Source organism: Meleagris gallopavo, chromosome 3 (assembly GCF_905368555.1).
Source record: "Meleagris gallopavo chromosome 3, MGAL_WU_HG_1.1, whole genome shotgun sequence".
Lineage (NCBI taxonomy): Eukaryota > Metazoa > Chordata > Aves > Galliformes > Phasianidae > Meleagris > Meleagris gallopavo.
This window is the reverse complement of record NC_139406.1, coordinates 58505-78314: the sequence shown is the minus strand read 5'-3', so window position 1 is coordinate 78314 and position 19810 is coordinate 58505. Positions and strand designations below refer to the sequence as shown.

General features: G+C 57.1%; 1 protein-coding gene and 1 long non-coding RNA gene across 3 annotated transcripts; one reads left to right on the top strand and one right to left on the bottom strand.

Moving 5' to 3' along the window:
- Window positions 1-3572: 3572 nt before the first annotated feature.
- LOC146544558 (uncharacterized) lies at window positions 3573-11011 on the top strand. 2 transcript variants are annotated; one of them, XR_014882215.1, is made up of 3 exons: window positions 3707-4209; window positions 4460-5073; window positions 5919-11011. It is a non-coding gene; the product is annotated as an uncharacterized LOC146544558 (long non-coding RNA). The 2 variants fall into 2 exon arrangements; XR_014882214.1 differs by having other exon boundaries at window positions 3573-5073.
- Window positions 11012-11508: 497 nt separating this feature from the next.
- On the bottom strand, window positions 11509-16742 carry LOC109364706 (uncharacterized). The gene is made up of 7 exons (XM_085219894.1): window positions 16604-16742; window positions 16217-16250; window positions 14457-14538; window positions 13578-13640; window positions 13241-13463; window positions 12932-12997; window positions 11509-12833 (listed from the first exon to the last, which is right to left on the bottom strand). Exons 1-7 carry the CDS (start codon window positions 16740-16742, stop codon window positions 11689-11691), a joined length of 1752 nt encoding a protein of 583 aa, XP_085076020.1. The 3' UTR covers window positions 11509-11688.
- Between the last annotated feature and the right edge of the window lie 3068 nt (window positions 16743-19810).

The following is a 19810-nucleotide window of genomic DNA, read 5'->3' as shown; positions in this document are numbered from 1 at the left end:
CTGTTCAGCCTTGAGAAAAGAAGATCGAGAGGGGACCTGACCCAAGTCTGTAAATATCTAAGGTGTGGGGACCAGAGCGGCGAGGCCGGACTTTTTTCAGCAGCGTGTGGAGACAGGGCAAGGGGAAACGGCAGAAACCGGAGCGCCCGAAGCCGTGCCCGTGGCGACAGCGCATGCGTGACGGCGTCGCCATAGCGACAGCGCCTCAGCGCGCCTGCGCCGCTCCGTCGCTGTGGCGGCGCGCTGTCCCCGCCGAGTGACGTCATCAGCCGCGCGACCCGAGGAGGAGGCGGCCTTGCGGAAGTAGTGAGGGGCGGTCCGGGGCTCCGAGCGCCGCCTCGGCTTCTCCAGCTGGGCGTTCGGGGGGCGCCGGGGTTCAGGTGCTGGGGGGGCCGCGTGCCGCTCCGCCTTGGCCCCGCGGGGTCTCTGTGGTGCTCGGGGCTTCCGCTCGGCGGGGGCGGCTGCCCTGCGTCTCCCCGCCTCCCCCGCCCCGTGTATTTCGCTGCCCTCCCCTCCATCCCCCCGCCACTGATCGCCCACTCCCCCCCCGTCCCCCTACGTGACCCCCGGGGTTGCGTGTCCCCCCCCCCTTTTTCCCTTTTCCAGTTCCCCCATTCTGATCACTGTAGTCCTCTTCTCCCTAGTCCCCCGTTCTGATCCCTATTGTTCCCCTCTCCCCTCACAAGTCTCCTCATTCTGTCCCCTAGAGTTCCCCCACTTTCCCACTCCCCTCTATCTGACCCCCAGAATCCCCTCTCCTCTCCCCATGTACTCCCACTCCAATTCCCCCATTCTGATCCCTAGAGTCTCCTACCAGCCCCCATTCCCCTCTATTTGACCCCCAGGGTCCACTGTTCCCCCTTTTCCCCCCACTTCCTCACCCCTTTTTCTGACCCCTAGAGTCCCCTCTACCCCCTGTGTGCTCCTCACTGACCCCTGGAGTCATGTTCTCCCATTTTGACCTCCAGTCCCCCCAGCCAGACTCCTTTTCTGCCCAATAGAAGCCACAACGCACAACCCCTGGCTCTCTCCTCCCACCCTTCCCTCCGGCCCCAGATGCGCTTTCTGCCTTGTAGAGGCTCTGTTCACCCCTTTCCCTTCCACAACTCACTAACTTCCCCTCCAGATTCTTTTTCAACCCCGCAGGCATCCCACCCCCCTCTTCTCCTCCCCTAAGGTCTACCCCAGACTCCTCTTCCACCCCATAGAAGCCCCCCACAACACCCCAGATTCCTCCTGCCACCCCCTCTCCACTCCTAGACCCCCTTTCTTCCCAGTAGAGACCCCAGTCACCTTTTTTTTCACCCTCACAATCCTCCTGTCCATTCCCAGACCCCCCTTTCTGCCCTACAAAAGCCCCCTTTCAACCCCTCAAGTTGCCCTCCACAGTATTCTCCTCCACCCCCAAGCCCCCTTGCCACTCACACAAGTCTCTTTCTCCCCTTTTCCCCCTCAAAATCCGCTCTCTCCACCCCCAGGTCCCCTTTCCACATCACAGGAGCCCACCACAATCCCTCAGTTTCCCTCTTCCATCCTTTCTTCACTTCCAGACCCTCTTTCCACCTCACAGAAGCCCCACTCACACCTTTCCCCCATAGATTCCTCACAACCCCCTTATCCACCCCTGGTGTCATGCAGAAGAATCTGGAGATGTCCTGGAGGGATTTGGGGCATGCGGGGGGTCCCCAGGTGGGTCCAGGGGATCCTTGGATTCATACAGAAGGGTCTGGAGATGTCCAAGAAGAATCTTGGGGGTGTTCAGGGGGTCCCCAGGATGGTCCCAGTGGTCTCTTGAAGGATCTGGAAGCTCCCAGGATGGGCCCAGGAGCTCCGAGGAGCCACTGGGATGATCTGGAGATGTCCCAGTAGAGTCTGGTAGGGTTCTCGCTGTCAGTGTCACTGTGGAACCTGGGGCTGTACCTGCGTACCTCGAGAGCCCCATCAGCGTCCTACAGCTCCTGGAGCTGGGTGACGCTGTCACCCTGGCTGTCCATGACTGTCCCAAGCTGTCCCCACTGCCATAGTGGCACAACTGCAGCGTGGTGACATCCTCATTGAAGAGGTGACAAGGAGGGGTACAAAGAGGGGGGCTGGGGACAGTTGGGGGACACATGCGTGTGTAACATGGGGTTGGTGGTGTCACCATCATTGGGTGTCACCTTCACTGGATGCCATCGGTGTCACTGAGTGTGTTCATAGGCAGTAAAATAAGCCTATCCCAAAGACGTTGGTGTCTTTGTACTTCCTGTTGAGCCCATCGATTGGCACAACAGCATCAGCACATGATGGCCACATAACTTGGACATCAGCAACGTGACTTGAAAGGCCAGCATTGGGAACGCCTTTGGAGAGAGACTGAGAGGTTTGAGCTCGTTGAGCCTGGAGAACAGAGGGCTCTGGGGAGACCATGTGGCTGCCTTTCAGTACACGGGGCCTCACAGATCACCTGGTTCCAACCCAGCCCCTGCTGCAGCCAACAGCGAGATCAGGCTCTAGGTCAGGTTGCCCAGGGTGCCATCCAGTCTGGACTTGAACACCCCTAAGGACGGGGTATGCACAGCGCCTTTGGGCAGGGTGTGCCAGCAGCTCACCAGCTTCTGGATGTATTTGTTTTTCTGATGTATGCATGTGAGCTTTCTTTGCAATGAAGTACCTACAACTTGCAGAAGTTGGTAGAAAAGCGTTTCCAGAACTTGGAGACCCTGCTCGAATGGCAGCAGAGCATCTCCAAAGGCACCAGGTGTGCGTATGCCAGAGGATGACGGGAATCCTTCTGCAGCCTCTCTTGCCAGCATCTGTTGCATCCCTGCTGCTTCCACGGTGCCTGCTGGCATCTCATCTGCCTGCAGATAACGCGATGTAACACATAGGTGTTACGGGAGAGTCAGCACTGAGCAACATTTGTGTGGGCTGCAGCAGAAGGAGCGCAGTGTGATGCACGGCAGGCACGGTGCTGGGCTGCCTGCCTCGCGCCCACCACCAAGCCTCTGTTGAGCTGAAGTCAGCCTGTGTGACAACGTGGCAGGTTCTCGTGCCGCTTGCTGAGTGAACCACAGTGACTGTCGATAGGGACATTTCAGCCTCGCGAGGTGTGTGTGTGCCTGTGAACGCACAGGGTTTTGTTTATTAAGCAGACGTGAAACAACTTCTTTTACAATGCCATTAAATTTAGATAGAGGAGTCTGGGACAGAATGGGGAGGCTGGTGGGGGAAGTGGGGGGACACCAGGGATCAGAATGGGGGAACTGGAGTGGGGGGGGAACGGGGAGAGGGTGTAACTCCGGGGGTCACACAGAGGGACCGGGGGGGGGGGGGTGGGCGATCAGGGGCGGGAGGAGGGGGGGAGGGCAGCGAAATACAGGGGGCAGGGGAGGCGGGGAGACGCAGGGCAGCCGCCCCCGCCGAGCGGAAGCCCCGAGCACCACAGAGACCCCGCGGGGCCAAGGCGGAGCGGCACGCGGCCCCCCCAGCACCTGAACCCCGGCCACCGCCCCGTTGCCCCCCGAACGCCCACCTGGAGAAGCCGAGGCGGCGCTCGGAGCCCCGAGGCCGCCCCCCCCGCGGCGTCGGAGCGGTGCGGGACCCGGAGCGACTTCCGCCTGGACGGCTCCTCGCGTCGCAGTGCGATGACGTCACTCGGCGGGGACGCCGCTCGGGCGCTGTCGCTAGGGAGGCGCCGTCACGCATGCGCTGTCGCCGCGGGGACGGCTGCGCGCGCTGCGACGTGGGAGGGCGCGCTGTCGCCACGGCAACGCAGCCCGCACGCGCGGCCTGAAGCCCGAGTGGGACTCGAGGGGCAGCGGGGGGCGAAGAAGACACGAGGGGGGGAACGGAGAGCCCTCAGGGATCTCCTGGGGAGGCGGGGGAGGGGCCGAGGGGGAGGGCAGAGCTGCGGGGATGGCGGCTGTGAGGGGCTGCGGGTGGGAGATCAGCACGGAGATGTGGTGAAACGGTGGGATGTGGGCAGAACGCGGAGATGTGGGAAAAGGAGGACGGGGATCTGGACTGCAGCGTGAGAGCCAGGCTGAAAGAAAGAAGGGACAGAGAAAGGAAAGCGAGGGAAGCGGAGAAGAAAGAAAGGAGAAGAGAGACGAGGAAGGGAGGAGAGGAAGAAGGAAAAACAGAAGCAAGGGAAGAAAGGAGAATCTCCATCCCCTGTGGGACGCAGAGGGGAACGCAGTGAGCAAGGATCAGCATCGGGCTGAGGAGGTACTCAGGGTCTCCTTTGCCTCCGGTCTTTGCTGGTTGTTCCCTGGGCACGCAGCCCCTCGTGCTGCTCCATAGGGATGGGGAGCAGAATAGGCCCTGCAGGGCAGTTACCGCGCGGCCATCGCACAGCTTGCTTGACTTGCTTTTCTTTTCTTCCTGGAGATGCCCTTGGTTCTCAGCGTTGCTTTCTCATGCTGTTTATCTTGCTCCACGGCTGCTGCTCTGAATAGTCTTTCTTGTATTTGCACAGGATCGGGCCCAGTCAGCACGGGTTGGTGAAGGGTAGGTCCTGTCTGACAAACCTGATTTCATTCTCTGACAAGGTGACCCGCTGAGTGAGTGAAGGTGAGGCTGTCCATGTGGTCTCCCTGGCCTTCGGTAAAGCCTTTGACGCTGTCCCCCAATGCATCCCCGTGGAGAAGCTGGCTGCCGTGGTTTGGCCGGTCGTGCGCTCTGCTGGTGAAACACCGGCTGCATGGCCGGGCCCAAAGAGCTGTGGTCAGTGGAGTTGAATCCAGTTGGCAGCCGGTCACAAGTGCTGTCCCCCAGGGCCCGGTACTGGGGCCACTTCTATTCAACGTGTTGATTAACGCTCTTGATGAGGGCTTTGAGTGCACCTTCAGTAAGCTTGCAGGCGACACCAAGCTGGGAGGGAGTGTTGATGTGCCAGAGGGGAGAAAGGCACTGCAGAGGGACCTGGACAGACTGGATGGATGGGCCGAGGTTAACTGGATGAGTTTCAGTAGGGCCAAGTGCCGGGTCCTGCGTTTTGGTGACAACAACCCCAGGCAACCCTACAGGCTTGGGGAGGAGTGGCTGGAAAGCTGCCTGACGGCAAGGGACCTCGGTCTGGCAGTGGGTCAGGTAATGACACGACAACAGGACAGCGTGGACAATTGTGATGATGCTACTTTCTGTTTATTGGCACAGCACAGCCTGGAAAGCCCCGGTTGATGTCAGCAGTGGTTCTCTGGCTGTCAGATGATGCCCCCAAATCCACACTCCTGACTGATGGTGGAGAGGAGTGGGAGGGCAGAGATGATGCTGGGGGGAGTCTGGGGGCTGCTGTGCCTGTCATACTTCCCCCAGGCAGTGGTTGTACAGGTGTTGCACGATGCCCCCCCCAAGCGGGCTGCTCCCAACTCCTGAAGGATGGTGGAGCGGAGTGGGAGGGCAGAGGTGGTGCTTGGGGGGGGGGGCTGGGGGCTGCTGGATTTGATATGCTTCCCCCTGGCATTCTGGGTGGTTTTCTGGCTGTTGGATAATGCCCCCAAACTGACACCCTGGGGGGTCTGCTCCCACCTCGTGACGGATGGTGGAGGGGAGTGGGAGGGTGGTGATGAAGCCTGGGGGGACGGGGGGCTGCTGGGCCAGTTGGCTTCCCCCAGGCAGCGGTTGTCTGTCTGTTGGTTGTCCCCAAGTCTACACTCGGCTGGGCTCGCTTCCATCCCCTGATGGATGCTGGAGGGGAGAGCGAAGGCAGAGGTGGTGCTGGGGGCTGCCAGGCCTCTCAAGCTTCCCCGAGGCAGTGGCTGCCCCCAGGCTGACCCCCTGAGGGACCGCTCCCGACCCCCGAAGGATGGTGGTGGGGGACGGGAGGGTGCTGTTGATGCCCAGGGCGGCCGGGGGGCTGGCAGGGGCCGCCCTGGTGGTGCCGTGCGGCCGCTGGGCAGGTGGTCACAGTTGTTGGCATCATCTCCATCTGCCAGGGCCCTTGGCAAGAGCAGGACGTCCGTCCGAGAGCAAGGTGTGGCCGCGGACATCCTGCTGGGCTCCATCAGCTGCAGCGAGTTGCCTGTGGAGAGAGGAACGTGCTGAGGGCACAGCGGAGCCCCTGCTCTCCTTCCTCAACGACAAAGAGCCGCCCTCACTCTCAGCCTGTCTCGGGCCCAGCGCTGAGAACGGGCTGCAGGAATGGCCGTGCCAATTCACACGTCTGACAGCCTCAATCTCAGACCACGGTAGCCCACAGCTAACCGGCCTCTCCACGCTGCTGGAGCTGCAAGTGCCTCCTGGCTCACAGCAGCCCTACAGGAAAGAGCTGGGCAGGATGGGGGTGGGGGTGAACAACAACTCACTGGTTTCTCTGCCTCCATCGCCGGAGAAGCAGACAGCCCGTGATCATCGCTGCCAGCATGGAAACCAGGAAAGCTGCAATCAGTGGCAGGCAGTACTTCAGCAAAACCTGATCTTCTGTGGCATCCGCACGTCCCTCATCTTCCACATCTGGGGGAACAATGTTCAGGTCACTGCTGTGTCTCGTGCCCTGCTGGCAGTCTCACAGGAGGTCTGACATGGCCACAAAACGTTGTCTTGCATTTTGTTGGCCTCCAGGAACACGTGAAAATCCTCGGGTGCAATGCTTCCCTGATGCCAGCGAAGCAAAGGGAACTCCCAAAGGCACTGCACATCAAGGCACTCTGGAACCTCTTTTTGGCCTCTCAGCTTTGTTTACACTGTGGCTCTGCCACGGTCCAGACCTTCCTGGATTTGCCATGGATTTGCTCCTTATTCTCCATCATGCTCTAAGATTTCTTTTGCACTCGCCCACCCTCGCCTTGTGAGGCTGGGTAGTGCTGCACACTGTGACCCCTTGGGGCACGTTGTCTGACTAAACAAACCTCGTTAGAGCAGAAGGAGAGCGTGTGGATCTGTTTAACCAGGGTACAGACAGAAATACACTCACCACGTGCTGCCTTCTTCATGATTTTCGTTAGCAAACGGGACAGTCTCTTGGAATATTTTCCATCTTCCCACGCCACCTTCCATCCCCCAGGACCTTAACAGAAAGCGTGAAGATCAATCTCAGAGAAACAAAGGACTGAACTGAGTGGTCTTTGCGTTAGATAAACAACAGCCACCCTGCGATGCCTGTGGCGCTCCAGCACAGGAGGCGGCCGAGGATTTGGCACAGCCTTCCCTGGAGGCAAGTCTGCACCCAAAGGATGAGGAGAACTTCCCACCACACACTGCCACCTACGCAACTGCACAAGAGCATGGCTGAAGAGCAGACAGTGCCAGGGGGTCGTGTGAGGACAGGGCACGCACACACAGCTGTGTATTCTCACTCACACCTGCAGACATTAGTGCCTGGCTGACATTAGCACTGTGAGCTGGCAGCTCTCAAAGGAAGCAAAAACTCGTGGCATACCAATACGAGCTGGGGCTTCTGTCCTGGAGCTCAGCTGGGAAGCTGGAGACAATTTGACTCCACCCGCACCTGCGCACAAACACAGAGCAGCTCCTGTCACACTGGCCAGGTACTTGTTCCCACTGCAATGCCACCACTGCTCCACAGCACTCTTCTCTCCCTGCTCCACAGCAGCATCTGGCAAATAGGTGCCGGGTGCCTGCAGCAGCACCATGCCGGTCCAAGAAGGAACCGTGTGCGGAAGTGTCTGCAGAAGGGAAGGGGCGGGAAGGGCAAGGGAAGATCTAAAGGCCCTGTCCTTTGGGATAGCCCCATAGGAGGCTTATGGAGCAGACTGTGCTGAGCCTGTGGCAAGACACTGCTTATAGGCACAGCTGTAAGGAGAAACGTTCCCATCGCGCGTTGTCATCTCGCTCTTCCTTAGGGACCTGCAGCGACTGGAAGGGGCTCAGCTGGCGCTGTGGCACCCAGACTTGGGTCGAAAGTTGCAAAGCTGAAGAGGTGGGCAGCTGGCTGGCACCCAGGCTGCTCGTGGAGTAGAAATCAGCGGGCAACGAAAAGCTGAACCCCTCCTCAACTACCACAAGCACATGTGAGCAGAGAGCGTGAGATGAAGGCTGGTGACTTACCTCTGGCATCCAGCCCGGGCTCAGGAACAGGACTCCGCTCTGCTAATTCACCGAGAGGACCTGCAGGCACAAACGTGACCAGACACGGGTCAGGAGAGCTTCCACTGCACCCTGGGCCCTGTTGTTTTTTTTCTGCGGTGACCTGCGAGGACTGGCCGCAGGTCAGGGAGCGACACGGCCCAAGCAGCAAACGTACAGGTTCTGTCCTCCAGAGAGTGGCAAGGGCTGCCTTCCCACAGATATGTGACAACTCTCCTAATAAAGGAATACTCGGGACTGATCTCTGTACAGCCTTCCAGGCACAAAGAGACGTGAAAGGCCCTTGGAGGTTCCTGAGTACCCCAATAAACTGACAGCGCTAACTTTTCTGCCTTGAGGAAGCAGACACTCACAACTTACCTCTGGGTTTCCCCTGAGGCACAAAAGCAGAATCCACCCAACCATCAGGATACGGAGCACCACCATCTAGAATCAAGAACAGCAGAGGGATGTTCCCACGGCACGCTGTGATATCTCCCATTAGTGATGGGGCAGGGCTCAGCTCGTGGGATGGCAGACTCGGGCCGTGACTGCCAAAGCTACAGGGCGACCTGGAGCCCAGCACTCGGCGGCTTTCCCAAGCTCTCCAGGCCACGTGCAACACCCCTCCAGGACCGCGTGGGAGAGCACGCAAAGAAAAGATGCCTGAAGCCGGCCGGGCTCCGGCCGGGCTCTCCGCCGGGAACCGGGGTTCATCTGTGGGGAGCAGCAGGAAGCCAGAGCAGAAAGGCTCCCGCCTTTCCCAGCACATCTTCTGAGCTCCCCCTGGGACATCCCTGGGCGCAGAGCGCGCTCGGCCAGCAGCAGAGCCACGGCCCAGCACGGCTGGAGCCAGCCCTGCAGAGCAACGCTTCCTCACGCCCTCGCCCGGCTCCTGCGCTGCTGCCCGTCCCCCCCATCCCAGCACCCTCACGGAAGGCGGCCCCAGGGCAGCGCGGCACACGGGGATGAGAGCCCGGACCCCTCGCCCTCGCCGCCGCTCCGTGTCGGCCCCATCCATCCATCTCTGCCCACCCACCTGCTGCCGGCGCTCGCCACGGAGCAGCACAAGTCTCCTGGGAACACATGGCCGTCAGCAGGAGGAGGAGAGCAAGGCGGGCGGGGGCCGCGGCCCCCCACACTCGTGCCATGCTGCCACCGCCGGCGCTGCAGCCACAGCGAGTGCTGCTGGGCGGCACAGAACGCCTGGGGCACATGCTGAGCATTGTGACCTCACGGCACGAGCGGGGCCTTGTGACCTCACCACCACTCACAGCTGTTCCGCCGCCAGGGCCGGCTTCCCCCTGTGCTTGCTGTGTGCACTGCGTGCTGGGGAGGATTCCCAGCCATCCAGAGCAGCAGGAGACCACTGCCTGTCACAGGCACGGCACGGAAAGGTGAGTGCTGGAACGGCGCGGCTGGGAAGGGACATTCAAGACACAGAGACGCTGTCAAAGGAGGAAGAAAATCACTGCACTGTTGTCTGTCCTGCTTCGTGCAAATCAAGAGATTCCCTTTTCTCTTAATGCCAAAACAGAAGCCGGTTCTTCAGTGACATTGCCCCTTCAACCCTTTCCACCCCACTGACTCCCACCTCCCCTCACCCCTACCTCTCATTTTCTCCTTCCTCCCCTCTCCCCTCTCCTTCTCTCCTTACCCTGCCCTCCCCTTCCCCCCCTTTTCTCCCTTTTCTCCCTTTCCCCTCCCCTTCCCCCTTGCCTTATGCCAAACTTACCTCTCCTGCTCTTCACTGAGTTCTTCTGCATTCTCTTGCCTTTTGCTGCAACTCTTGCCTTGCTTACCTTTGCAATGCTATGCATTGCTCTCTCCATATTTCTTGCCAGCCATTCTTTTCTTAGCTCTTATTCTTCACTTTCTACTTGGCTTTTTTCTTCTGTTCTCTTTGCCTTTCTTCTCTTTTCTTCTTTTAGTCCTTTTTTCTCTTTTCATGTATTATTTTCTATCTCCCCTAGAGCCCCAAATACCCCAATCCCCTAGCACAGCCCACTCTAGCCCTGGGTGCCTCCCTATACCCCAACAGCCTTCTGTAGCCCCCTGCCCCCCCACAGCCCTCCCCAGCTCCCCACAGATTCCTAGCCCCCCTCTATTTCCCCGTTAGCCCCCTGTATCTCTCCCAGAGCTCTCTGGAGCCCCATATTGATCCCACATCCATCCCATAGCCACAGCTACGGGATAAAGTTGTGGGATATGGATATGGGATGGCTCTGGGGTGGATATGATGGATATGGGATGGGATGGCTATGAGATGGGGCTCTAGTGCTTATGGGGCCAGGATGCTGCAGTGACCTCTGTCCCCACAGATCCCCCTCCAGTGTGAGATGTGGAGCCCCGCAGCTGCTCCTCTGCCCTTTATTATTTACGCGGGGGTGTGTGGGGGGGATCCCCCAGTCCCCCGTTATCAAAAAAATAAACCTTAATTACAAAAGTAAGGGGTGTCACCCCGGCCCGTGGGAACAATGCGGTCCGTGGGGGTGCACGGTGAGTCCCGGAGACACTTGAGTGACGGTGACACCTGATGACAGTTGACACTCAGTGACACCCAACGGCATCCAGTGAAGGTGACATTCAATGATGGCGACCCCATGTCACACCCATGCAGACCCCACATGGCCCCGACTGCTCCCAGCCCCCCTCCCTGCACCCCTCCTCGTCACCTCTTCAATGAGGATGGCAGCGCGCCGCATTGTGCTACCACGGCAGGGGGGACGGCACGGCCCAAGTCCCTGTGGGTGTCTTCTTCTTCCACAAAGCTGCTCACACTGGAGGAGGCACAGGCACGGGCATGAGGCCACAGCAGCTCCCATTGTGTCAGACAGCAGAGACACTGAAGTGGAAGAAGGCCCCACACTTTTACAGGAGAAATTGCACACAGTCATTGACTTTCCATCTGAAAGGTGAAGAGGAGTTTCTTATGCAGCACCTATCATAATTGTTCGGGTGTGTTTTTTTCCATTATTTAAAATGCAAAACTTGCTGAAACTAAGTTACCCTGATTGTGCCTGAAGTGTTGTAGTGAATTTCCACTCGCTTTGGACCCTGAGGACTCAGCTCACACACATTTGCCCGATGGGCTCAGCTGAGCCACACAACGGTGCCGTTCCTTCCTGGTCAGGCAGGCAGACACGAGGTGTTCAAAGCCATCTGACGGCTGTCCTTGCCTGCACTGCCTGCACCTGGAAACATGGGGGTTTTCCAGAGTTCAGGACACGCGTCTGAAACAAATGTTGGTTCTCCTCTAAGCAGAGCTGTTGGACAGACCTATTGGCTCTAGATATTAAACATGGCAGTGAGATGAGGCCAACGATGTAAGAGTAAGAGATGCTTTGGAATGCCTTTTATGGCTGCACCATCCTGCCTCGGAGGTGGGCGTGGGGAGCTGGGGAGCTTTGACACAGCACAAATGACTGCAGGCAGAGGGACGTAGCAAAGGGAACACAAAGCTTTTAATTATGTATCATAAAAAACAATGAGTAGCAGAAACAATACTATTCCTAAAATTCCCATCCACAATTAGTAGAGCAGCCAGACAACGTCCCACTTCACTGCAATGCTGACTTTGCAGGACGGCTCGGTTGTGGAGGGGAGGGATGGGGCCGCTGGTGGTGCCCCTGGAACGCTGCCGCTGCTGCCTGGTGCTGCGGGGCTGGCGAGGAGCGCAGGTTACGGGTAGCCGTACTGGTCGGCTATGGCCATGTCTGTCTCCCGCTGCACCAGGAACTGCACGGGGCCGATCTTCATCTGCCGGGCCGCCTGCTGCCGCTCCTCCTGGGCCAGCTTCTTCAAGCGCTCCCGCTCGGGCCGCTGCTCGGCTGTGATGGGCAGCGACTCCTCTATCACTACGGGTGCCACACCGCCGCCCGCCCGTGGCCCCACGCAGGGCACAAAGTCCACGGGGCGCCGCGGCAGAGGCTGCTGCTGATGTGGCACTGGTGGCGGTGGTGGTAGTGATGGCGGGTCCCTCCGCAGCGGTGAGCTCCTCAGCAGGGACGGGCGCGGGCAGCTCGGCGCCGTCTTCTTGGCAGCGCCCTCCTCTCGCGCTGTGCCGCCTGGAGGTGCCGGCGCTGCCTTGTCTGCGCCGCCGTCTTGGGGCCGGAGGGCAGCAGGGCCAGCGCTGGCTGAGGGTTGGGGCCGCACAGAGGGCGGCCGGCGCACCGGGCCCACCACAGTCACCCTCTGCCCCAGCGGGTGCACGGCCTGGATGGATTCACACAGGTGCACGCGCAGCTCGCTGGCGGTGCCCGCATGCCCGCTGTCGCTGGCTCCTGCGCTGGCCCCAGGCAGCTTCCCTTGGCACGGGTGTTTGCGGCCTTGTCTTTCTCTTCCTTCTTTGCATGGCCGCAGCTTCTTTCTCTTGGCTGGGGCGCTGCTGGTGGGCTGCTCCTGCTGGCAGCTCTCCCCTTTCTGGGGGGTGCCAGCAGGCGCAGGGCGCTTGGTCCCCCGCTTGGTGCTGCCCCTGTTCTTCTTTTCTGCCTGAACCACCTGGGGCTGCCTTTGCTGCACCTCCTCAGTGGGCCGTGTGCTCTGGGCTGAGGGAGGTGTGCTGGCAGCCAAGGTGGTCGGCCGTGGGCTGAGCCGGGCACTCGCTGGTGGCACGACAGGGTGCAGCTGCGACAACCCACATGGCAGCTCAGGCAGGAACCCGGGGGATGGTGGAAGCCCCCAGAAGGGGTCAGCGGGCGTCCCAGAGGCAGCCTGTGTGCTGAGCTCCCTGTTGTCCCTGGGGTTGTCGGGGAGCTCAGCGATGAAGCATCCTGGGGCAGGGCTGCTGGGGTTCTCATGGGGGACCTCAACAGCTCTTGCCACATCTGAAAATGCAAGAACATCCCCCAGAATGGCGATGACAGCCTTCCCACACCCACTCTGTGCAAACACGCACCTGCAGCTCTGCAGCCCCCAAACTCACCATTGATCCAAGAGAGCAAACCCTGGATGTCCGTGATGTCCTTCGGCACATCCGAGCTGCTCACCGCTGCTGGGAAAAGCAAAAAAATCCCAAAGAGTCAATGCCAGCTCTCCTGTACCATGTTCACAGTAAGGGATCTCGGGGGAACGCTGGGTTCCCATTATAAAACGGGACAGGAGAGGTAACTGTAAATCCCAGGGATTAACACTCCAAGCAACACGCAGTGAGATCAGTCCCAGGAAAGAACAGGTAGAAAGCCTAACTAGAAAGACAGTGCACCAAACCCAGATGCCTGTTGTGTGTCTGTACCTCTCTTGGGTGCTGTGCCACACGCCGTGCTCCTCCCCTGGCTTTCCACATGGCTGCGCTTCAGAGGAAGGCCGCTGGCATCAGCGTCTAACAGAAAAGAGACAAGAAAGACGTGAAGAGCCTCTCTTTGGAGGAAGATTTGAGCACTGCCAACCACAAACTTCTGGTCTTTAAGAGCAGTTTTGTCAATTTGCCTTTCTGCTGCTACAGCCTTGTGCCACTTCTGCAGTCAGCACAGAACTGCAGCGTCCTTTCCTCTCTCCTCCATCACCCACAGCCCTGCGTGCAGCCCTGTTTAGAGGCGGTACCCACAGAACAGCTCACAAGAGCTTCTTACCTGCGGAGGCTTTCCGTTTCCCCGCTTGCCCCGCACCATTCCACAGATGCACAGGTTTTGTCCCTACAACAACAGATCATGTATTGATTTCACAGACACCAGCAGGCAGCAGAAGTATTGTCCAGTAAGCCCATGTCCCCCCAGAAAACAGAAAGATGCTACTTGGACAGCCCAAACACAAACGGACAGTTCACTTCTCACTGCCCCTTCCTGCACTCCAAATGGATGCTTACTTGACATCCCTTACAGCACTGCAATCTTCAGCTGCCTTGATTCCTGAGTTCTCCTTTTGGACAGGAACCCTACAGAAAGTATCAACAAGTGAAAAATCACGAGGAAGAAGCATTTTCCCAGCTTTCTTCTGCCATGCAATGTAGTCTCTTGAGGAGGGCAATGCTTGGAAATCAGCTGGCTGCAACAACTGCCCATCACCAGCTGCAGCTTGTGTCTGACTGCCATGGCTTCTGTCAGCAAGTGCCCTCAGATCCCCTTTTCCCCCACAAGTGTGCTGACCGTCCGTGTCCCCAGCTGAGCACCTGGCTCTCTGCCGTGACTTCAGTGCGGTCTGCTGAAACACCTGCTGGGTATGGCACACCAAGCCATGCACGGAGCAGTGAGACACAAGTTGCACTCTATGAAGTCTGCGCTCTGCTTCATTTTTAAGGTCTGACAGGAAGGTGGGGGCCGGCAGCAATTTTCCAGGGGAGGAATGACATTTAATCATCCTCACTGAATCGTGGGATGGAATCTCAACAAGAACATGTTTTCTCTGCATTACAGCCATTCAGAAGGGCACCGTTTGAGCTGGGAACTCTTCCCCAGCCCAGCTCTTCTGCTGAGACACCTCCCAGTAACCACCCAGCACCAAACCCAGCTCACCTGGTCAGCCTGCTCAGCCTGAGCTGTGCCCAGCTCACACACACGCCGCAGCGGTGCTTCCAGCGGGCTCTCACAGGATGATCTCTCAAGAAAAGCACAGAGCTCAGTCTCCGTGTGCAACACGCTCACCAGAGCACCAGCTCTGCTCACCAGCTGTGGCACAAACGCTCCCAGCCCGGCAACGACTGTGACCTCAGCGAGTGCCCGCATCACTTCTGTGCTTTCATCATAGACAAAGGGAGTGGTCACCTCCCAGATCCAAATTTTAGGAAACCAACACCAGGGTCACCAATGGGGTGAAAGGGGTTAATTGAATGGGGGTTAATTGAAGTAAAGTAACGGAAGTTAAAATGACTCTTGTGCAGCCCAATAAAAACGCAATATGGCCTCGTAGTGGTCAGCGGAGTCCCAGAGGAACTAGTAGGAACTGGGAGGAGTGCACAGCAGTATGGACCAGAAAAGTCCAGTATGGCCAAATAACAACCAGTAAGGACCAGTATGGCCTCAGAGCGGTCAACGGAGTCCTATAGGAATCAGCAGAAACCAACAGGAAGGCACATCTGTGTCCCAGGGCCGGTGCTGGCCTCTGCCTCTGGCTTTGGGCCCCAGGCCTGGTGCCGGCCTCTCGGGCTGTGGCTGCACCTTCAGGCCCCGGGGCCGGTGTAGGGCTCTGTGGCTGTGCTTTAGGCCCTTGGCCTGGTGCCGGCCTCTTGTGCTGTGGCTTTAGGCCCTGCAGCTGGTGTCAGCCTTTCAGGCTGTGGACTGAAGTTCTGGGGACAGTGCCAGCTTCTCTGGCTTCGGCTTTAGGCCACAGCAGTGGTGCCGGCCTCTCCAGCTGTGGCTTTGTCTTTAGGCCCTTGGCCAGGTGCAGGCCTCTCTGGCCGTTCTTCTGGCCCGGGGGCTGGTGCCAGCCTTTCAGGACTTGGCTTTAGGCTCCACAGCTGGTGCCAGCCCGTCTGGCTGTAGATGTGGCTTTAAGCCCCAGCTCTGGTGCTGGCCTCTGTGGCTATAGCTGTGGCATTATGGCCCAGGGCTGGTGCTGGACTCTGGCTGGAGCTTCAGACTTCAGGGACGGCACCAGCCCCTCAGGCTGTGGCTTTAGGCCCAGAGCTGGTGCTAGCTTCTTGTGTTGTGGCTTCAGGTTTAGGCCCAGGACTGGTGCCAGCCTCTCTGGCTGGGGCTGTGGCTTTAATTCCGTGGGTCGGTGCTGGCCACTCAGGCTGTGGCTTCAGGCCCCGTGGCCGGTGCCAGGCCTCTCTAACTGGGGCTGTGACTTTAAGCTCTTGGACTGGATCCAGTCTTTTGGGCTCTGGCCCAAAGTCACCAGGGCGGGTACCAAAGGCACCGCATGATCAGACCAGGAGATGTTGCCCCCAGATTGGATTTGGGCTTCCAAGCAATCTGCAAGCATTTGAGTGAGTCAGCCCTCTGGTTTTTGTGAGGACAGACAAGTCCACCTTGGAAAGCCATCCTGGCAAAGGCAGAGTAGCTTTGTTCTTGGGCTGCAGCACTCCATGGCCAGGCGCTGCTCAAACACTGGGCCTGCATTTCCTTCTGGGCATCCACACGTGCTCTGAGTCTCCTGCAGCTTTCTGCAGGGTTTGTGGCTTCCTGCTGAGGAGTTCCTCTTGTTCTTCTGCAACTGCCCCCCAGCATCACTACTGCCTCCTCTGGTACCGTACTGGGAGATGCTTCAGAGTCCATTAGCCTGCACTTCCTTCCTCCCATCAGCAGCTGCTCCTACTCTGACCTTCATTTACACTGGGATGCCGTCCACTTCTAGCGCCAGCTGACCTGCGAGACAGAGAAAGGAAATGTGGGATTAGCACAAATGCAGAAGCCCAAGGCTGTGCCACCACCACGTACTGCAGCCTTGGGAAGTCAGCTGCAACTGCAGCTGATTGAATTAACTTAACTGTCAGAATTAAAGCAGGCACCACTGTAAATTAAGTGTGACTCACATCACGGGTAGAAGCTGGAGAGCTCTTGTGGCACAAAGCTCATGGCTGTAGAAATTAAGGTTCCTCTAAGCTTTAAAAGAAGATGAAAGACAAGGTTAAATGCAAAACATCAGCACTTCCTGCAGAGCACATCGCACAGCTGTAGGCACCACCTGAGAGGTAACAGATCAGAAAGGACAACCTTACTATGTGAACACAGGGACAAGCTGCTCTCTTCTTCTGGGCCTTTGTTTGCAGTGAGGATTTCCCTCAAGAGCTGCTCAAGCTGCTGCTGTCTGCAGCTGTTGGTCACTTCCACCTGCTGGACGCTGTGCCCACAGGTCATTCTGCTTTGGGCAAAGCCTGCTGGGTTAACTCCAAACCCAGGTCACAGGCCACGCTAATCCAGCTGGTTTGTCTGAAAGGGCTCAGAAGCCGCGCATGGGATCCTTTCTGCTGGTGGTTCTCTCAGGGCAAGAAGCTCCACTCTCAGAGCAGCAGCCAAGAGCTGGAAGGCAGAAAAATCTTCCAATCCCCGTGGATGTGGCGGTCTGCAAAGACAACAGCTGCCTGCTCTTCAGCATGGTGATGCTCACCCAGCAAAGCCCTCACCCAGCAGATGCCTTTCCTTACACTCAGAACTGTCCCACATTTGTGCAGCCCTCGGATTGCATTTCCAATCCGAGCTCACATATATCTCAGCCATTCCTTCTGTGTTAGTCTACTTGGATCCCCAGTTAGGGCTGCAGCTCAAGAGGTCAACACAACAGAAATAACACAACATGCAACTGGAAAACACGTCTCAACCCTGAGAAGAGCCAACTCTCTGACCTTAGGCACAACTCACCAACCAAGAGCCAGGCCTTGCAAACTTGGCCGATCTGAGCATGCGGGAGGGGGCTGCAATCAGACCAGAAGTGTCCATTTCAGTTGCAGCTCCTTGTAGAGAGGAACACCAAACAGTAACAGGTGTGAATGAATTCATTCACAAGCAGCACAATGAGTTTGTTCTTTATTAAAAAAAGCATGCATTCCAAGTCAAAATGGTAGCAGCAGGAGTTGATATCAATGGAAGTCGTTCCTCTTCCTACACCTCATCCTCCTCCCCCAACTTTCCTTGCCTCACCTTTACCCCAGCTTCTGGAAGATGCCCACGGACTTTAAGTCAGGTCTCAAATCCATAGGACTCCTTTCACATTACTCCATTAACAAAAGATTTCAGACTTGTTTCATGCACACAAACTGACCGAGCAGTGGTATCACAATCACTCGTAACACACGGAAGCACCCAAACCCTGAGGATTTTTTTCCCCTCCACTACCAGGTTCTTCTTAGCAAGAAGGACTCCTCCTGCTGCTATCCAACAAAGCCAGCAGTACAAAGCAAGCAGCCACCGAGGACTCTAAAAGCAAAGCCTGATCCACAAAGCACACCTGAACTTCACAATCACACCTGAGCCGCCTCCTTGGCTGATGATAATTTTCAGGTATTTTATGAGCTAGCTGAGAAGAAACATCTTTTTGTGTTGATTTGATTACAGGGATTTTTCAAAAGCCTTCCCTGCTGGCCTCGCTCTGCTCCCACCTGAGCACACAGAGCCTTACAATTCATTTTCATGGTCAATGATTAGAGGCCACTCTCACAAGCTTCTAACAACCCCTGCCCCAAGAGCAGCATCTCCACAGCCACCCTTCTCATGTGAGTCCAGGAAACAAATCCACAGCACAGTCTTTCTGAACTACCATCATATCAGTAACATTTCGGGTGGTAGAAAGGCACAGCAAATAGTCCATCGGGTACATTCTCGCACATCTCCCATGAAAAAGTCCCACTAGAGTAGATTGCTGCGTGAGACGCAAGCCTGATACCACATCACTTGTGTGGGTGGAGTTTTACTATCTCCGTGTTCACATCTTTTATGTTTGGTGTTTTTTCTTTTCAGTTCAACTCTATGTGTGCATCAGTGCAAGTCTGCCTTTGCTAAATCCTTTTCTTGTGGCCTTAGGCAACCATCAAGGGGGTCCCAAGTTCCAGTGCTGAGCAAGAAGCGCAGGCACTCAGGAAGACCACGAAGGGCTTTAGTGAGTTGATCTCCCTCCATGGATCAACTTTTATTTTTTCCCCAGCACTGGGAATGGCTGCTCTGATGGTTTGTTAGAGGGAAGTGTAGCTGTTTGCATTGCTCTGCTGCACAGCTGCCCTAAAAATCGTTGGAAAGTGGAAACAGAACTGCCCTTCATGTCCTGAAATGCAGCTGCTCTGGTGCTGTGGGTCCTGGCAGCCTTGTGTGCATAGATGTAGTCCTGGGGCTGTTGGGAGCTGGCTGTCCAGGGGACTGGAGGTGGCACTAGACCAGAGGGCACTTCTGATTCTTGTGCAAGCAGCCTGACTAGCTTCCATTTCTTTCTTGCAGGCACGGATGAAGATGCCACCATCGACATCTTGACCAAACTAAGTGTTTCCCAATGACAGCGAGTTCTGATCACCTATAAGAGCACTACTGGCAGGGTAGGTGGTCTGCAGAGATGTGTGAATGTGGTTGTGTCACTTGGGTGAAAAGCAAAAAATGACCCAGTATCCATAAGAGAAAGGTCAGCAGAGACTTTACCTGACCAAGGTTGTTTTGTTCTTGTTCAGTTCGGAGCAGTTGTAGATGCAAGGAGGGCTGGAGCCTGAAGAGTAGTGCTGAACAGCACAGTTCCTTGAAGGCCATACCTTCTGCCAACCCCTTTCTTCTCTCTTGGCCTTCTAGGATTTGATTCGAAGTCAGAGCTGAGTGGGAATTTTGAGAGAGTGATCATTGGGATGATGACTCCCAGCACCACGTATGACGTGCACGAACTAAGGAGGGCTGTGAAGCTTTGGAAACCTTCCTTTTGTATTGCTTAAGTTCTGGCCAAGGACTTACTGCTTCGTTATGTACATGTGGCTCTCCTGACAGTTTCTTACTGTCTGTGCTTTTTAATTGGAGGCTGTAGCACTGATGATGATGGCTGGAGTCTGCAGTGATGCTGAGAGCCCTGGGCACAGTTCTGTACTTAGCTAGGTTATGGCTGGCAAATGTTGTGGGCAGCACCCAGGTGGCGGCCCTGCTCGTAACGAATGCTGTGCATGTGTTCTTGCCGGAATCTGGCTGCTCCCTTGAGGATGACATCGTATCTGACACATCTTCCATGTTTCAAAGGGTCCTCATATCCCTTGCAACGGTTAGCCAAGCCAAGGGGAGAAGGGGGTGAATCTTCAGAGCTGTGGGCACAGCTCTGCACTCAGTGGTGAGGAGCTCCAGGCTGGCTTTTTCTCGTCCTGTGTGTCCCATGGCCTGCTCCTCAAACCCAGCTTCTGCAGGGAGGAGACTCTGACTCTGGGTGGGCATGAGTGCTGTGGGCTCTTCTTCAAACATCCCAGTAAAGCGAG

Coding starts and splice junctions, on each gene's coding strand:
- LOC109364706 (XM_085219894.1), bottom strand. CDS start 16,742: ATGACCTGTGGGCACAGCGTCCAGCAGGTGGAAGTGACCAACAGCTGC. Junction 14,539..16,216: donor GAAGTGGACGGCATCCCAGT/GTAAATGAAGGT, acceptor TTTTCTTGAGAG/ATCATCCTGTGAGAGCCCGC. Junction 13,464..13,577: donor GAAACGGAAAGCCTCCGCAG/GTAAGAAGCTCT, acceptor TGCTGACTGCAG/AAGTGGCACAAGGCTGTAGC.